The sequence below is a fragment of the Cryptomeria japonica genome, chromosome 4 (genome assembly GCF_030272615.1).
Source record: "Cryptomeria japonica chromosome 4, Sugi_1.0, whole genome shotgun sequence".
Taxonomy (NCBI): domain Eukaryota; kingdom Viridiplantae; phylum Streptophyta; class Pinopsida; order Cupressales; family Cupressaceae; genus Cryptomeria; species Cryptomeria japonica.
The window spans coordinates 585132014-585147336 of NC_081408.1; the positions used below are offsets into that span (position 1 = coordinate 585132014).

At 36.6% G+C, this 15323-nt stretch overlaps 1 protein-coding gene across 1 annotated transcript in view; it reads right to left on the minus strand.

The window, feature by feature from the left end:
* Positions 1 to 9734, minus strand: part of LOC131076269 (tyrosine-protein phosphatase RLPH2) — a 61996-nt gene extending 52262 nt beyond the window's left edge. The window contains exon 1 of the mRNA XM_058013360.2: positions 9144 to 9734. Within this exon, the coding sequence (XP_057869343.2) occupies positions 9144 to 9636 (493 nt within the window). The 5' untranslated portion in view covers positions 9637 to 9734. The remainder of the gene's footprint in view (positions 1 to 9143) is intronic.
* Positions 9735 to 15323: the final 5589 nt, after the last annotated feature.

The following is a 15323-nucleotide window of genomic DNA, read 5'->3' on the forward strand; positions in this document are numbered from 1 at the left end:
CTGATGCCCAAGAGGATTCAAGCGATCCCAAGAGGAGGAGGGAGATGGGGGAACTTTGGCCACAACAAGGATTCCCCCAACAGTCGAGTAGAACTTGAACATAAGCCACTTCCAAGACAACTTTGTTAGCTTGCATGTGGATTTGTAATAACACATTAGAACAAATAATTGCTTTAGAAAGAAAGGAAACATGTTGATCAAAGCAATGAGAAAAATTTGCAAAAATTTCTATCTTACCATATGATGAAGCGAATTTCCACCTTGAAAGCATCACATATTTGGCTAAATTTGTGTGAGATATGAGACCTACCTTCCAAAAGAACCATATGGTTGGAAAGGATGAAAAAAGTCATGAATCCAACTCCAAAGCTTCTAGGCTTTGGGACAAAACCAAAAAAGGAGCTTAAAAGATTCAAACTGCTCATATGAACTAACCATGCTCCCAATGACCAACTTTGGAAAAGAATATACCATGTGAAGTGTGCCAACTTGGGTTCCAAAGCAATAGACTAGATGGTGAGAAATTTGCATGGCCAAACTAAGATCGGCAACTACAAATGCCATCTCTAATTTAAAATTGGCACCATGGATAAATGTGGAGAAAGTCGACGATATCCAAGACCATGCTTATAATCATGAAAGGCAGTATTTGGACCCCACTTCCAATCTTTCCAACAAGGTCAAAAGTCCAACATGGAGCTTATAATAATTAGAGTGAATACTAATTTTGTGGACCAAATCAATTGGAATTGCCCCTATAGTAGTGTCAGAAGTCCGATGCTCTTGGTTAGAGAGGCAAAACTTTGTTTCATTCCATGCAATGAGACTCGTAGAAGTTTTTGAGTATAAATCCTACAAACATTGAATGTCTTTCTTGTGAAACCACAGGGCTTGCACCCAAGGCAAATGAGCCAAGGGGCGATCTTGGTCTTGCAGAAGAGGAGACGACCAAATATTCTAATAATTAATGGAAATGCCATCATGAAAACCAAAAACATTCTAGAAAAGCTAGGGTATAACGATCTCCCAAGCTCTCCATATAACTAGATAGCCAAAGGAGATGCAATGCCAAAGCAATATTTTCCAAGCTTCAATTTTGGTGAGGGCCAAATGATCCATTTGACACAGAGCCAACCCTTGTCTTTGGGTGGACAACCCCAAACCTCCAAAATCGTGAGGGAGACAATAGAATTCCTAGGTGATTCGATGAAAACCCTTGTGGTTGTTAGAGGAGGGCCAAAGAAAGTCTCAAAGCAGCTTCTCCAATTCTATGTAAGGGTCTTTGGAAGGAGCACAACATGAAGAATAATACACGAGTGGCTGCAAGAATCTTTTTAGCAAACTTGAAGTTTCCTTGCCAAAAAAAGGGGGTTTGTAATCCAATATAAAAGCTTATTCTCAATTCTAGAAAGAACTACTTGCCATAAAGCAACTTGAAAATCTTGAAATGCAAAGGGAATGCCTGAAAATCTGAATATTTCTCCATGACTTATTGTTGGTGTACATTTTATCATTCACCGAACATTAGAATAAAATGTCAAGGACACTCTACCCTCTCTTGAACAAAATCACTACGTGTGCCAAGATTGCAAAGAAAGATCACACGGCGACTCCAAGGCTTATATGTACGAACGGGCGACTTTATGTTGGATAGTTTCCTTGGTTATGTATGTTGAAATACAAGGGGGACTTACGCTTGGCTTGTTCAATTCACAATGAAGGTCTAGATAATGAAGCTCTATCGTTTGGGTCTTGGAAAGAAAACTGAAAAGGAGATAAGGGTTTAGAAGTTCTAATCTATCCCTAAGAATTCAAGAGAGGATATTGACTAGGTGAAACCAATAACCACGCTTTGCTCCGCCACGCTAAGACAACCACACAAAGTGGGTGCAATCTTCAAGGGATGTGCTTATGATTTTCATGTCATGAATAACTACCATCAAACCGAACAATATTTATCTAGACAGAAGTTAAGCATCCACAAAGTAAGCTCAGACTAACTTTACACAATGAACAAAAATCATATGTTCATCAAAAGAATGAGCAGAAGATTTACCATAAATCAATACTTATCAAATCTTACATTCGTCTAACATACATGAAATAAAATCTAAACTATGATGAGGGATAAGAACCATGCAAACTCCAAAATAAGAGAAGTAATCACTATCAATTCGAACAATGCATTACTTGTTACTTTGGCAGTCATAAACAACAATTTGCTTATCTTAACATGTTTTGCAACATGCTCCCATGTTTTACAAATGAGGGGCAAGCTCAAGTTATAGGCTCCTCGATTACAATTCAATGGCTAGGATTGATTTCAAATCAATGGCCGAGATTACAAAATAGAACCCTAATTAGGGTTTGTTACAACTAACTCCCTCTCAACCAATGAGAAAATTACATTTTAGGACAGTTGTCCTTCCGCTAAATATAAACCAATAATAAAATAGAAAGTTGTTGCATTGTGAAGTGTGCCTTCTAGAAGCCTCTGTGGATAAGTCAGGTTCATTGAACCTGGACATGTTGACTTGGAACAATCTGATTGGTTGGAAGATGACGAGGTGCCACCTCAACGTGTTGGATGTCCTCCTTGGTCACTTTGTTCTTTTTCCAATTACTTGCCTTAGAATATCTTTCCTTGCCAACGACTCTGTCCTTTGCGCTTGCTTCCTCCTAGCTTTGATCTTGGATTCCTGTTAATCCTCTGAATTCTCCAATTTGTGTCAAGAAATTGTCTAAGTATGGATATCTGTTTGGAATACTCTTCTTGTCACCATCCGATTCTGGTTGGGAGCGTGTCTTTAATTCTTTTGGAGATGAAATCCTTCAAGAAGTTGCCCTGATTGCCTCAATGAAATCCTTCAAGAAGTCCGAATTTCTTTCTATATTTTCACCAAGTCTAAAGACTTTTCTTTCTTGATGCCTTGAAATTATTTCAAGTGCCTTGAATTTGAAGAAGAATTCTTTTGTGCCTTTGCCACAATGGAGGAATTTGGAATTTTCTTTGTGAAGTATTTCCCATACTTAACCAAATTTTGGCTATTCAATTTCATTTTGACACCTTCATGTGAACCCTCCAACACCTAGCCAAGATTTTGGCCATCTCTATGCTTGAATGAACTTTGCTTGTGGATTCGTCTTCAATTCTCAATTTGGCTTGTGTTAAGTAGGACAGACTCCATCCTTGGACAAGGATTTTGCTTTTCCTCTTTATTCCTCTTCATTCTTCTTGTTTCCTTTCCAACACTTAGTCAAAATTTGACTTTTGTTGTGGAAAATTTCACAGCCATTTTTTTAATTTATTTTCTCTTGCAAATTCCAACACTTGGGTAGGCGAATTGTTGGCAAAGAGTCTTTAGAAATTCAAGTGAGTTCGAAAATTTTCAAGTGTTGAATAAATCTTTGAAAAATAATTCTAAGTGTTGGATGAATTTTTGAAAATCTCTCCAAGCGTTGGATAAACTTTTCCGACTTTCCAAACTTGACCAAACCTTCACTTATGGCGGACTTTGCCATGTGTTATGCCATTTTTCTCAAAGTGTCAAGGCAGACTTGGTCACATGATAGGCTAAATTGTGCTTTTCTTGAGTGGACTTTACCTTTCATGTGCCATGCTTCTCCTTGGCGGACTTGATGATGTGCTAGGATAGTTCATTTTAACCTTGGCGGAGTTCATAGTTTTCAAGACGACTTACTTCTCTTTCTTACTTCTCCTTGGCACATGACATGTTTAACCCTCTCATGTGCTGGGCGGACTTTACACTTGGCCAGCCAAACTTGGGCAGACTTCATGCTTGTCAAGACATTTCAACCAAGTGCTGGGCAGACTTTAGCATCAGCAGGCCATGCTTGGGCGGAGTTTAGCAACTTCATGCCACTTCCTTTACTAGCTGGGCAGACTTCATGTGCTGTTGGACATTTTCAATTTAACTTTGGCAGAGTTGGCCTTTGTTTGGCCATGTTTTGACCTTCTTTGCTGCTAGGCGGACCTGACAGCTGCTTGAACAATGTGCATGGCAGACTTTGAGATGCTTATGCCATTCCCCTTGATTCTTTCCTTGGCGGACTTTATCATTGCTTTGCCAAGCTTGGGGCGAACTTTGTAGATGTCTTGCCACTTTCTAACATAGCTGAGCGGACTTTGTTAACCTCATGCCATTCCCTACCTTGGACGGACTTTGAGCTCAGCATGCCATGGCGGATTTCAACTTTCTTGTGCCATCTTCATACCATGCTCCCCTTGATTTCTTTCTAGCGGACTTCATAATTGTCAATTCATTGTGCATGTGCTAGGGCGGAGTTTCCTTTTGCATGCCAAAGCATAGTAGACTATGCATATCCCTTGCCATCTCCTCTCCATTCCTTCCAAGGCGGACTTGATGCTTGGATAGCCATCTTGACTTCATGGCATGGTGGACTTGATGATAGGTTGGATATTTCTCGGACCTTGCCAAATCCAATGGTGGCACACTTTGAACCGGCCTGAGACATGAATACTTGGATGAATTTATGTTTGTTTGGAACATCTAGAACAATACCTTGCCTAAAGATTTCCCCTTGCTTTTTGTACTTGAAGACACAAAATTTTGACTCTGAAGATAGGAACGTTGTTGCCATTACCCGAGGGACCCAATCCTAGGTCAACTTTCGGAAAAAGCTGAAAAAAGCAAAAAGCAGGCCAAAAAAGCTGCTTCCCGGATTGGTCCCAAAATGCCAAAAATAAAAAAAATTAGAAAAAGCAAAAAAAAGCAGAATTCCACAAAAATAGAAGTTGTCAGAATTGACCCTAAGCAATTGCGTTTTTCGTCCTTCGGGCCTTCTGAGCACTTTGATGGTGTCCAAACACTGTTTTGAGCATGATTTCCCTATTTAACCTGGATGACTTCTCAAAAACTCTAACTCCTCATTGTAAAAAGACTGATGATTAGCAGTTGTGACACCAAGGCAAAACCCTAAAAAGCAAAAATAGGAGGTCCCCATTTGCAATGGGGCGATGTGCGAAAAGGTCACAACACTAATCCATTTCCAGCATAAGGCATGAAGCCAAGGAGGGGAAGGAAGAAAGGATTGTCTATAACACTAAGTCTTGTGCCATTGAATGGTTGAGCCGCAACGTGATAGAAGATGTTGAGGGCATTATTGATATCATGCTTCTCTTCAATGGGAGTGAGTAATAAGTCATCTAAAAAATGGCCATTAATGAGATGAGTTGATCAATCAGGTAAGGCAATGCCTCTAACTAATCCTTGGGAAACTGAATGGACTAAAAGGTAGCTAAACTCTTTAGTAGCAAGCATATAGAGCACAGGGTGTAGGGGCCAAAGAACAAACCTAGCAAATAGAGCGAAAGAGCCCAAAGGCATTGGACTAATGACCAAAAATCATTAATGCTTATGCAAGCAAAGGCATCGCCAAAAAGCATGTTGCCTGATTGAATGAAGCGGGGTCCAAATCCTAGAGCTTGATGAATGGAAAGAATCAACAACCATTTAATATGATCATAAGCCTTGCCAAAATCAATCTTTGTGAAGAGAACCTTTTGTTGGGAGCATTGAGCTCATTCCATACCTTCCCAAACAGGAACAATATTATCCAAAATATATTTGGATTTGATGAAGCCAATTTTCTCATGACAAATTATCTGCAAGAGGGGATGATGAACCTTCAAAGCTAGAGCTTTGGTGATGATTTGTGGAAAACATTAAGCAAAGTGATAGGCCTCCAATTGCAAATGTCCTCAAGATCGCCTACCTTAAGTATGAACTTGATATTTCCTTTATTAAAAACTTCCCTAAAGATTTGGAATGGGAAGCTTCTAGATAAACTTTATGTAGGTCATCCACAAAACAATCCTAGAGTGCCTTGTAATATTCACAAGGAAAACCATCACACTCAAGAGTCTTACTATCAACCATGGTGTGAACAGCCTCCTTGAGATCAGCAATGGAGAGCAATTGATCACAAAAAGTTTGTTGTGAGGAAGAAAGCAAGCAAGGACAACTTGGAGGCATAGTTTGATGTCAATCTTCATTTACCCATTTTTTGTGAATAGTGTTTTAAAGAACCTATCTCTCATGATAATGAATGCTCTACTTAGCATTCATTGCATCTAGGTGATGCACATTGGGGTGAAGCACTAGGAATTCCAGAGAGGTCACCCATAGTGGTACTACTCTAGTTGAAGCATGCTTAAACATTGAGTTTCCTCTATAATCAAGCTCACTTAGCTTGCTAACCCATTTACAAAACCTTCAAGAAGTGTTGTGCCTTATGAACCATTTATCATAGAGCTCCTTGGCTCATTCAATTTCATATAGGTGGTGTTCCTACAATGTATGAAATCATTTGATGTTTATTGGGATTCGACTATGTAGTTTTGAGTCAGACTTTATTGACCCAAATTTCATGAGCAGTGGTTCACAAGAGTAGATGCAATCATTGATGGAGGTTCCACATAGAGATCATCTAACCATGTAGCTAACACAAATCACTCACTAGATTCATGCAACAAAATTCAAACACTCGTACTAAATTCACATCACACGATATATACCAAACAAACTTTATTGAATCACTACTTAAAATTGCATCAATAGATTCTACCAATGGGGTTTGCAATCAAAATTGACTTCAGCCTTGAATTACAACTAGGAAGAAGCAAAAATCAAGTGTAAGGCTTCTGGGACTCTAGACTTATGCATTGATCTTCTATTTGGTTCTCTATCTAACATTTTGCATTCCTACCTCTCCCAAAGCTCCTCCCATTGTCCCTTCTAATGTGAATGTTGATCCTTTGATAGACAATCATGATGTAGTACCATTGTGGCGACTCAAATGTAGTACATTTCCCTTTGCACAAGACATAAAGATCACGGGTCCAATATTAAATGAATTCTCTAGTGATTTCACATTGCAACTGGTTGATTTATTGTAAGTGTAAACATAAGTGCAGCAGGATGTAAGCTTTGAAACTTGATGTGTCATCAACCACAAATTCTCTCCTTGTGTCCAATAATGCCAAGTAATATTATCCATTGGCATGAGATTCAAACATGTGGAATTAAACTCAAATAGGCCTTCCTTAAGTAGGTGTAACAAGCCACAATGCATGAACATACTCGGAACACTTGAGTAAACAGATGTGCATGTTAAGGACACCCTTAAGTTCGCAGATTACAATTTGAAGACATTTTGCTGAACAAGTGCTACCACATAATAGAATTGCTATCAGATGTTTTGTATGCTCGTCATGAAGGCTGCACTAAAAACAAAACTCTACAGCAAGAACAAAATGACTATGGCAACTATGAAAACTTGCAAATGACAAACAAACATAATTAGATATTTCTGGTTGATGCAAATTGCCCTTACACTGGGGATGCCCCTAGATCATGAACCCATCACTCATAACCATCATTGGTTCACTTAGCATTCATGGCAGTGTAAGTGAACGCGTTTTTAACTGCCTATATCTTGTTGTTTCCTTAAACTCAAAGATCAATTTCTAAATATTCCCTAATTCATGGAAGTTTTCCAAATTTTTAGCATCCAAATTTTGTTGTTTTATTTTCCAAGATAATCTTCGGTGATAAAATACGGAACAATGCATAAGAAGATAAAATAGAGAACGATGCATGAGAAGATAGTTCAAAACATTAAATGCACTCTTGTTCTTTCTAAAATGAAATGGCACTCGGATTAGCTACTATCTATTTTGAGGGTATAATGTCTATTTATTTCTTTTCTTGCCATTCATCCATATAGGGATCATATAGGTATAACATACTAGAAAAATTAGTGAGGCAGTAATTGTTTCATAAAAAACAACAATTAAAAATTGGGTAAAGGATAATTTCTAAATTGTACACAAGTTCAGAAAACTCCCATGTGTACATAGAGACTTGAAATTGCATGGTAAACCAAAGTGCTTTTCTTCTAAAAGAAGCTGTAAGTTGTAATCCCGATACATCATTCGTCTTACTGGTAATTCATGCTCATTTTACACTGTTTTTTATTAGTCCTCGAATGTTCATGAATGGTGGAAACTGAATCTCTAAGAAAATAAAGAATGTCTAAAAGACAGTCATTTTAGCTTAAAACGTCAATTAGCTCAGATGGATGTGGTCTAATAGAGTTTGCTGTAGGTGGGACACCCCAAGAGGGCAACCCATCCTAAACATCCTCGACAAAAAAATGTTTAATTTATTTAGATCTGTCAAGCGGCTGAGACTGAGTAGTAATGATTAAACTTTATCACAATAACAATGGAGGTTCAACTCTCCCTGGAAATTTCTGGGCAAGCTCCAATTGTGTGTTAATCAGCAAAATTAAGTGCAGCTATACACATATGTTACTTGGCCCAGCTTGTGTGCTTGGCACGAGGAGGCAGTAAAAAATCACTGACCAATTAAAAAGATAGAAATGCCAATAGTTCGTGTGCTTGGGCTAAGGAGGCAGTAAAACCTCATTCACCAATAGAAATAAATGCATTGGAGCAATTAAGAAAAGATCCCGGTTTGTGTTCTTAGGTTGAGGAAGCAGTAAAACATCATTCACAAATTTTAAAAAAAATAAAAAATTGAGCAGTTAAGAAAGACCCCAGTTTGTGTCCTTGGGAAGAGGAGGTTAGTAAACTCTCATTCAACAATTTAAAAAAAACAAAATTGAGCAATTAGGAAAAGATCCCAGTTTGTGTGCTTTGTGCAAGGAGGCAGTAAACTCTCATTGACCAATTCAAATAAACAGAAATATTAGCAATTAAGATAAGACCATAGATTGTGTGCTTGGGGTGAGAAGGCAGTAAACCTCTATTCACCAATTTAAAAAAAATAATTTCAACAATGAAGAAAAGATCCAGCTTGTGTGTTTGAGGCAAGGAGGCAGTAAGCACTCATTAAGCAATTAATAAAAATATAAATTTCAGCAATTAAGAAAAGGCCCCTGTTTCTATGCTTGGGGTGAGGATGCAGTAAACTCCCATTCACCAACTTTAAAATTATTAATTTGAGCAATTAAAAAAATATGAATTTGAAGGGCAATTCTGATCGAAGGCCAACACGAGCTCAAACTGTTTCCACAAACGAATTTAGTGCTACGCAGTATAGAGAAGGTTTGAATGAAAGAAGCAAATAAAAAACCTGGGTGTCCGTGAGGCAGTCCATAGGACTCGAATGTTGGACCTGCGTCGTAGATGGAACCCTTGTACTCCATCCCCTTCTTGACATTGAAACGGTCGCGGATATTACCAGCCCACCGTCTGCCCTGGATGTGCATTCGTTCAAAACCCGGGCCCGACCACCATCCCTCCCGTTCCTCATTCTTCTCATACTCAGCCCAGGTAAGAGCCAGTGAAGAGGGGGTGGCGGGCAGGAGGTGAAGAAAAGCGGCAAAGGCAAAATCATGGTTGCCGGCGAGGAAGACGTGCTTCTGCGAGGGATATCGCGAGGGGAGGGAGGAAAGAAAATCGATGACCTTGGCCGTGTGGGGTCCTCTGTCACAGTAATCCCCCAGGAATATTATGCGAGCTTGTTGAAAGGCAGCAGAGCCTATGTGTTTTTCCAGATTTTCCCACAGCCGCCCTAGCTTTTCCATGAAGCCATGGATGTCGCCTATGCAGACTGTCACCCCCATTGCTTTTGCCTTGCGTCAAATTCATGAGTGAGACTGCTGAATGCTGATATAGTGGTGGGATTCCGGGTCGTTCTGGAACTCCTCTGGATTGAAAAGAAAAAAAATTGTGGGATTTGAAACTTGTCGTTGTTGCCACTGAGGGTTGCACAATTTTTTGAATTTTATAAATTTTACGTTAAAAAAAAATTATAAGGCACGTTCTTAAAGTCTATGGAGAGTTTAAATATATTAAATTATATTAAATCTAAATGCCTACAAACAAGTGAATATATTTGTCACTTCTTGGAGTGCCTTAATGGATATGAATGAATGAATGAATTTTAATGACGTTCACAGATCTAGTGGTCTAAGGGATCAAGAACTAAAATTAGTCCATTTTCAAGTTCTTTTTCATGTTGTTTCTTTTGTTATGAATCTTAAGCAAGAAACTCGTTGTTTTGTGAAGTCTTATCTCTTCAAAAAGTTTATTCAAACTGTCCACCTTTAATTCCTCCTCAAACTGACTGTGAATATCCTCATATGTTGCACACTCCTTGATGAAATGCCATTATGTTTCCACCTCTCTCTTGTTGCAAAAAATGTGCATCCTCTTTCCCCACTCTTCTTTGGGAACCTTCCACTTGCCAATTTCGCATCTCAAATGATGAGATCTAGTCCTTAGTTGAGCAAATAAGACGTTGGCCTTTTGTTGACCATAGATCTCAAATAAGCTTTTTCATCATGTTTGCAAGTATGGTTAAATTCTTTAATGTAGTAAGTTTTTTTTTCTGCCTAACTTATTTGTCCACATGGCATCCCTGAATTTTTCTAATACCCACTTTTAATCTCCTCTTTAGTGTTAGTACATTCATGCAAATTTATGTCCCACTTGTTCATCAACTTGTTGTGTTGTTTCTTCCATGTCTTCTTCCTACGACTTAGCTCCTCTTCAACAATCATTTTGGGCCAGTGGTGCTTATCCATATTTTCAATCTTTTTTAAGTAGCATAACAATTGAATTACCGTTGAGGCCTCAATTGGGAGCATACCAGCTTTTGCTAAAAGAATCTCATAAGGTATCGTTGATTTGAATTTGAGACTGCTAGTGATTAGATGCTTTTGAATTCTTTCTATTTGTCGCCATTTGTGGTATGAAAAAAGTCTATTGGTTCAATTTGTTAGCTCTTGGGATAATCAGAGGGTGCAGGTTGGAGGAATATCATTTGAAATTAATGAAGAGGTCATCATGAAGGCTATGGGTATGTCTACTAGAGGAAGGAAATGGAAGAGGTGGAGTAGAGTTGTTGATTACAATAGCTTGTCCCTATTCTTCAAGGAGGGAGAAAAACCTATCAAACTTTACAGAGGATTTGACTGAGAGGAATTGTTGAAGCCTTGGTGCTAAGCATGCTTAATGCTCATGAAGTTGTTCACTCTGGAAGGGTGTGTTAAAGTCTATTATTTCTATCATTTGCCCCTACTTAACCATTTTCACCATAACTCGTTGATTAGCCTTCCTTTTTCCTCCTAATCTCTTTGGAAAGCTTGTTATAGATGCCCTAGAGACAACTAAACGTTTTGAAAAAATGCATATCCCAAGATTCACTAGGGACTTATTTTTCCTTTCTATCACTTCCATCTTGCTTTGTGTCCCCCTAAGCCTATTGTTGTTGTTGAGAACCCTTTGTTTTTTGAATCCCCTTCGACTGCTACTATTTTGGAAGCCTCTAGTGGCCTTAATAGCAAGAAGAAGCATTATTTATGTTGAATGTGAACTATTTGTAAACCCTAATGAAATCCAACCACTAACTTGGGTCTACAAATGCATTCAACACAACTCAATAGAGAGTTGTCATGCAATATAAATAAACCATAAAATAACAAAGATTATACCTTTACATCCATGATAGGCTTGTCTCCATTGTTCTCCTGTCCTCCATGATCTTCTGTTTGATGGTATGGATTTGTATTGCACTTGCACAAGAGCTCAAGGAAGAATGGATGTGATTGTGATGATGTAAGACTATGCTTGTGATGTTGTATGCTCTAGCTAGATTTTGGTAGAGTGTAGGTATGATTGCTCGTAGATGATCAAGAATGAGAGGAGGAAGCCTCTTTTATAGAGATCATCTTAAAAATGGAGGGTTTAGAATAAGAGGTGCAATCATGAATGGCCAGGGTCTCATAGATGAAAGGGGCTCAGTAGGATTTGAGGGTAAGTAAAGATGAAGGGTCAAGATAAAGAGTGACTATGGAGAAAGTATAAAGTGAATGAAGAGACGATTAACACTTGTCACATGCCTACGATATTAGATTATGATCCATGGGAACAAGTTGGAGGGCTAGGATTAAAGAGGAAAAAGGTAAGTGAATTAATTAAACAAATGAAAATATTTATTTAGTCAATAGAGGAAAAGGGCTAGATAATTAAATAAACAAACTATTTATTTAATTTAGGAAGGAGGGATCTAAATAAATAATAAATATTTATTTAAAATAGAAAGAAGAGGCTTGGTGAATTAATTAAATAAATTAAAATATTTATTTAATCAATAGAGGAGATTAGGATAAAATAATTAAACTAGCATACCTATATTTTAAAAATAAAATTTATGTAGAAGACGCCGAGAGATATCAAATTTAAAAAATATTTACCTTTAGCATAAATTAATAAATTTCATATGGTTAATATTTATTAGAATTTAGTCCAATTTTAGAATACGAAATGATTTGCATGAAAAAAATAGAAGTTTGTTTTAAATCTAGATTTAAAAACATAATTTTTTAAATTAGAAGTTTTTTAATTCTAGATTTAAAAATAGAATTTTTAGAATTTAGTCTTATTTTAGAATATAAAATGAATTGCATGCGAAAAAAAAATAGAAATTTCTTATAAATCTAGATTTAAAAACATAATTTTTTCAATTAGAAGTTTCTTTTAAATCTAGATTCAAATATATATATTTTTAGATTTGTTTCTTTTATATCTAGATTTAAAAATATAATTTTTTTTTTTGCATTTAATAAATAATAATAATAATAGGAAGTTGCTTTTTAATTTAGATTTTAGTTTTTAACTTATTTTTAAATTACCCGTTGTTTAGTCATTAAATTGATACAATAAGAAAGTTCGGTGGGTGCCATTGTAGTGACGTAATTATATAATCTAGTAATAATAAAGGTAATTAAATGCCTTTTCTCTTTGAAAAAATTAATTTATAAGTTTTTTTTTAAATTATTATTTTTTATTTTTTATTATATTTTGATTGGAGATTATTTTTCATTTAAAACATAAAATTTGACAATAATAAAGGAAATGCATTTTTTTTAACACGAAAAAAAATTACATTTAAAAATTATATAATATGGTAATAATAAAAGAAATTAAATGCCTTTTCCTTCTTAAAATGGGAAAAAAACTTTGCATTTTAAAATTATAAAATCTAATTTATAAGTTTTTTTAATTATTATTCAATATTTTATATTATATTTTGATTAGTAATTTTGTTAAAATGTGATAATATTTTAAGACCAATTTTAAAGAAAAATTTGAATTTAAATAAAATAATTTTAATAATATAGATAATGTTTTTTATTAATTAACAAATTTGTTGACGTCCAAATGCACCTCAACTTAAATGACTTTTGTTTTAATTGATGAAGGTTTTTACATCCGTTTGTGAGTGTAATACGCCTCTCGACATAATAAATAATAAATATTTATTTAATTAAAGGATAATTTTAGGTGTCTACATTGTGTCCCTCTTTGAGAGTAGTTTATCGTGTTGTTTCAAAGAATAAAATTTAACTGATATATGTTTCAGTTTGGAAGGTAGTATGCCCCCTTGAGAGATTGGATGAAAGATTAAAAAAAAGGGTGGGTCAATCTCTCGACAAGAAGGGAAGGATAGGCTAGGCAAAAGTGGTAGAAAATAAGGAAAAAAAGCAATGGACCAATATTAGGTCATTGGGGCTATGCGAGAGCGCGACAAGTTAGCACAGCTAACTAGGGTTTCAACACCTATATATAGGAGTTGGGAGGGTCATCTTCCTTGTTTGCATCCCACACATTTCAGAGATTAGAGCCCAAAATAGCAAAGCAAAGAGAGAAAAGTAGTAGAGATGGCAAGAACTTACATATGTAGCCACCAATTTGAGTGAGTGTGATGATACGATAGGCCAGAGGATGTGGGGTTAGGCGATATGTATCTAGCCCTTTTGTCGGTTTCATCCATTTATGGCATCATTAATAGGGCTAGAAAATATGTTTTGCAAGAATGCAATAGGATAATTTTTATATTTTTGTACACTAAGGATGCATATTCGATGTGAGAACATGTGTTTGTTAGTGTCCTGAGGCATATATGCTTGATCATACATTTTTGTTTTGTCGATGTGTTTTTTAAATGTTGGTGTGTTTCTAGCAACCTAATACTATGTTTTTGTTATTAATACATTTTTGTTGCATGAAAACGTGTTTTTGTAAAGAAATTACATATGTGTTAGGTGAAGCCACATTTTTTTATTTAAAAAGAACAACTGATAAGATAACTGCCCAATTAATAAAATTGGGTAGTTGAGTAGCTAATTAGGGTTTTGTTGATGTAGTGATCAATGTGTCAATAGGTTGATTTAACATTGATATCAGTGGGCCTATGGCATGCGGTTTTTACGCCCAAGATTGGGGCTAATTTAGGGATGTCATTTGTGCTAGCAGAGAGATGGCACAACAAGTACAACTCATTTCATCTCCTAACTTGGGAGATGTTGGTGAATTTGGAGGACGTTTGGCAGATTTTATGGATATTAATTGCAAGAGAGATGGTTGTCTATGATCAAGATGGAGATGTATATGCTATGCACTAGACATTTAGGCATGAGGCTATATTTATCAGAAGGGATGGTATAATCAGTTGGAGGGAGATGGTAGCATCATGTGATCCACTCCCCTCGGTTCTAGAAGGGGTCATTGGGGACTACATTGGCCTTGATAGGTAGTCTCATGGATTTTATATTGGATGGGGCTGCACTCTAGAGCGAATGATCATGGATGGGACTCGATTCATCTAGGGTCCATGATTGCTAGCACACTTATACCATGGTATACATCAGTTCATCTATAGAGCTATTGCAATTTTATCAACAAGAGTTACCTTACTCCATGTATGGGCCTATGAGAAAATAGTAGTTTTGAGGCCAGTATGCATGAGGTTTTGCGGGGCAGGATAGCCTTATGTTTACATGTATGGCATGATCAGTGTTGGAAACCTAAGTTATTGTGTTGTGTTGTCCTTGATGTCAACCTATCTTGTGTTGTCATTGATTTTGAAGTAAGGATGGGTGTAGTAGAAGCTTCAATATGCAAGAGAGAGTATTTATGTGTTCTACTATTGTTGAGTTGTCTTGTGGAGATGTTGACGCATTTCCAGAAGGTTGGTGTAGTGGAAGTTTCAACATGTAGGAAACAATATTTATGCAGGAAAGAGTTTTTAATGTCCCAGTGGAAGAATGCTTTGCATTCCTCTGATATATGAAGCTTCTATGCTATTTCTTTAGATACAATGATTATGATCTATGTATTTTGAATTATTAGATTTGCAGGTCCTTTGTTACTCAGATGGTAGAATTGGTTGTTGTTGTCTCTGACAATAAGGCTATCTATCAGAACAAGTTTGAAGAATGTCTAGCAGCTTCCAAATATATGGATT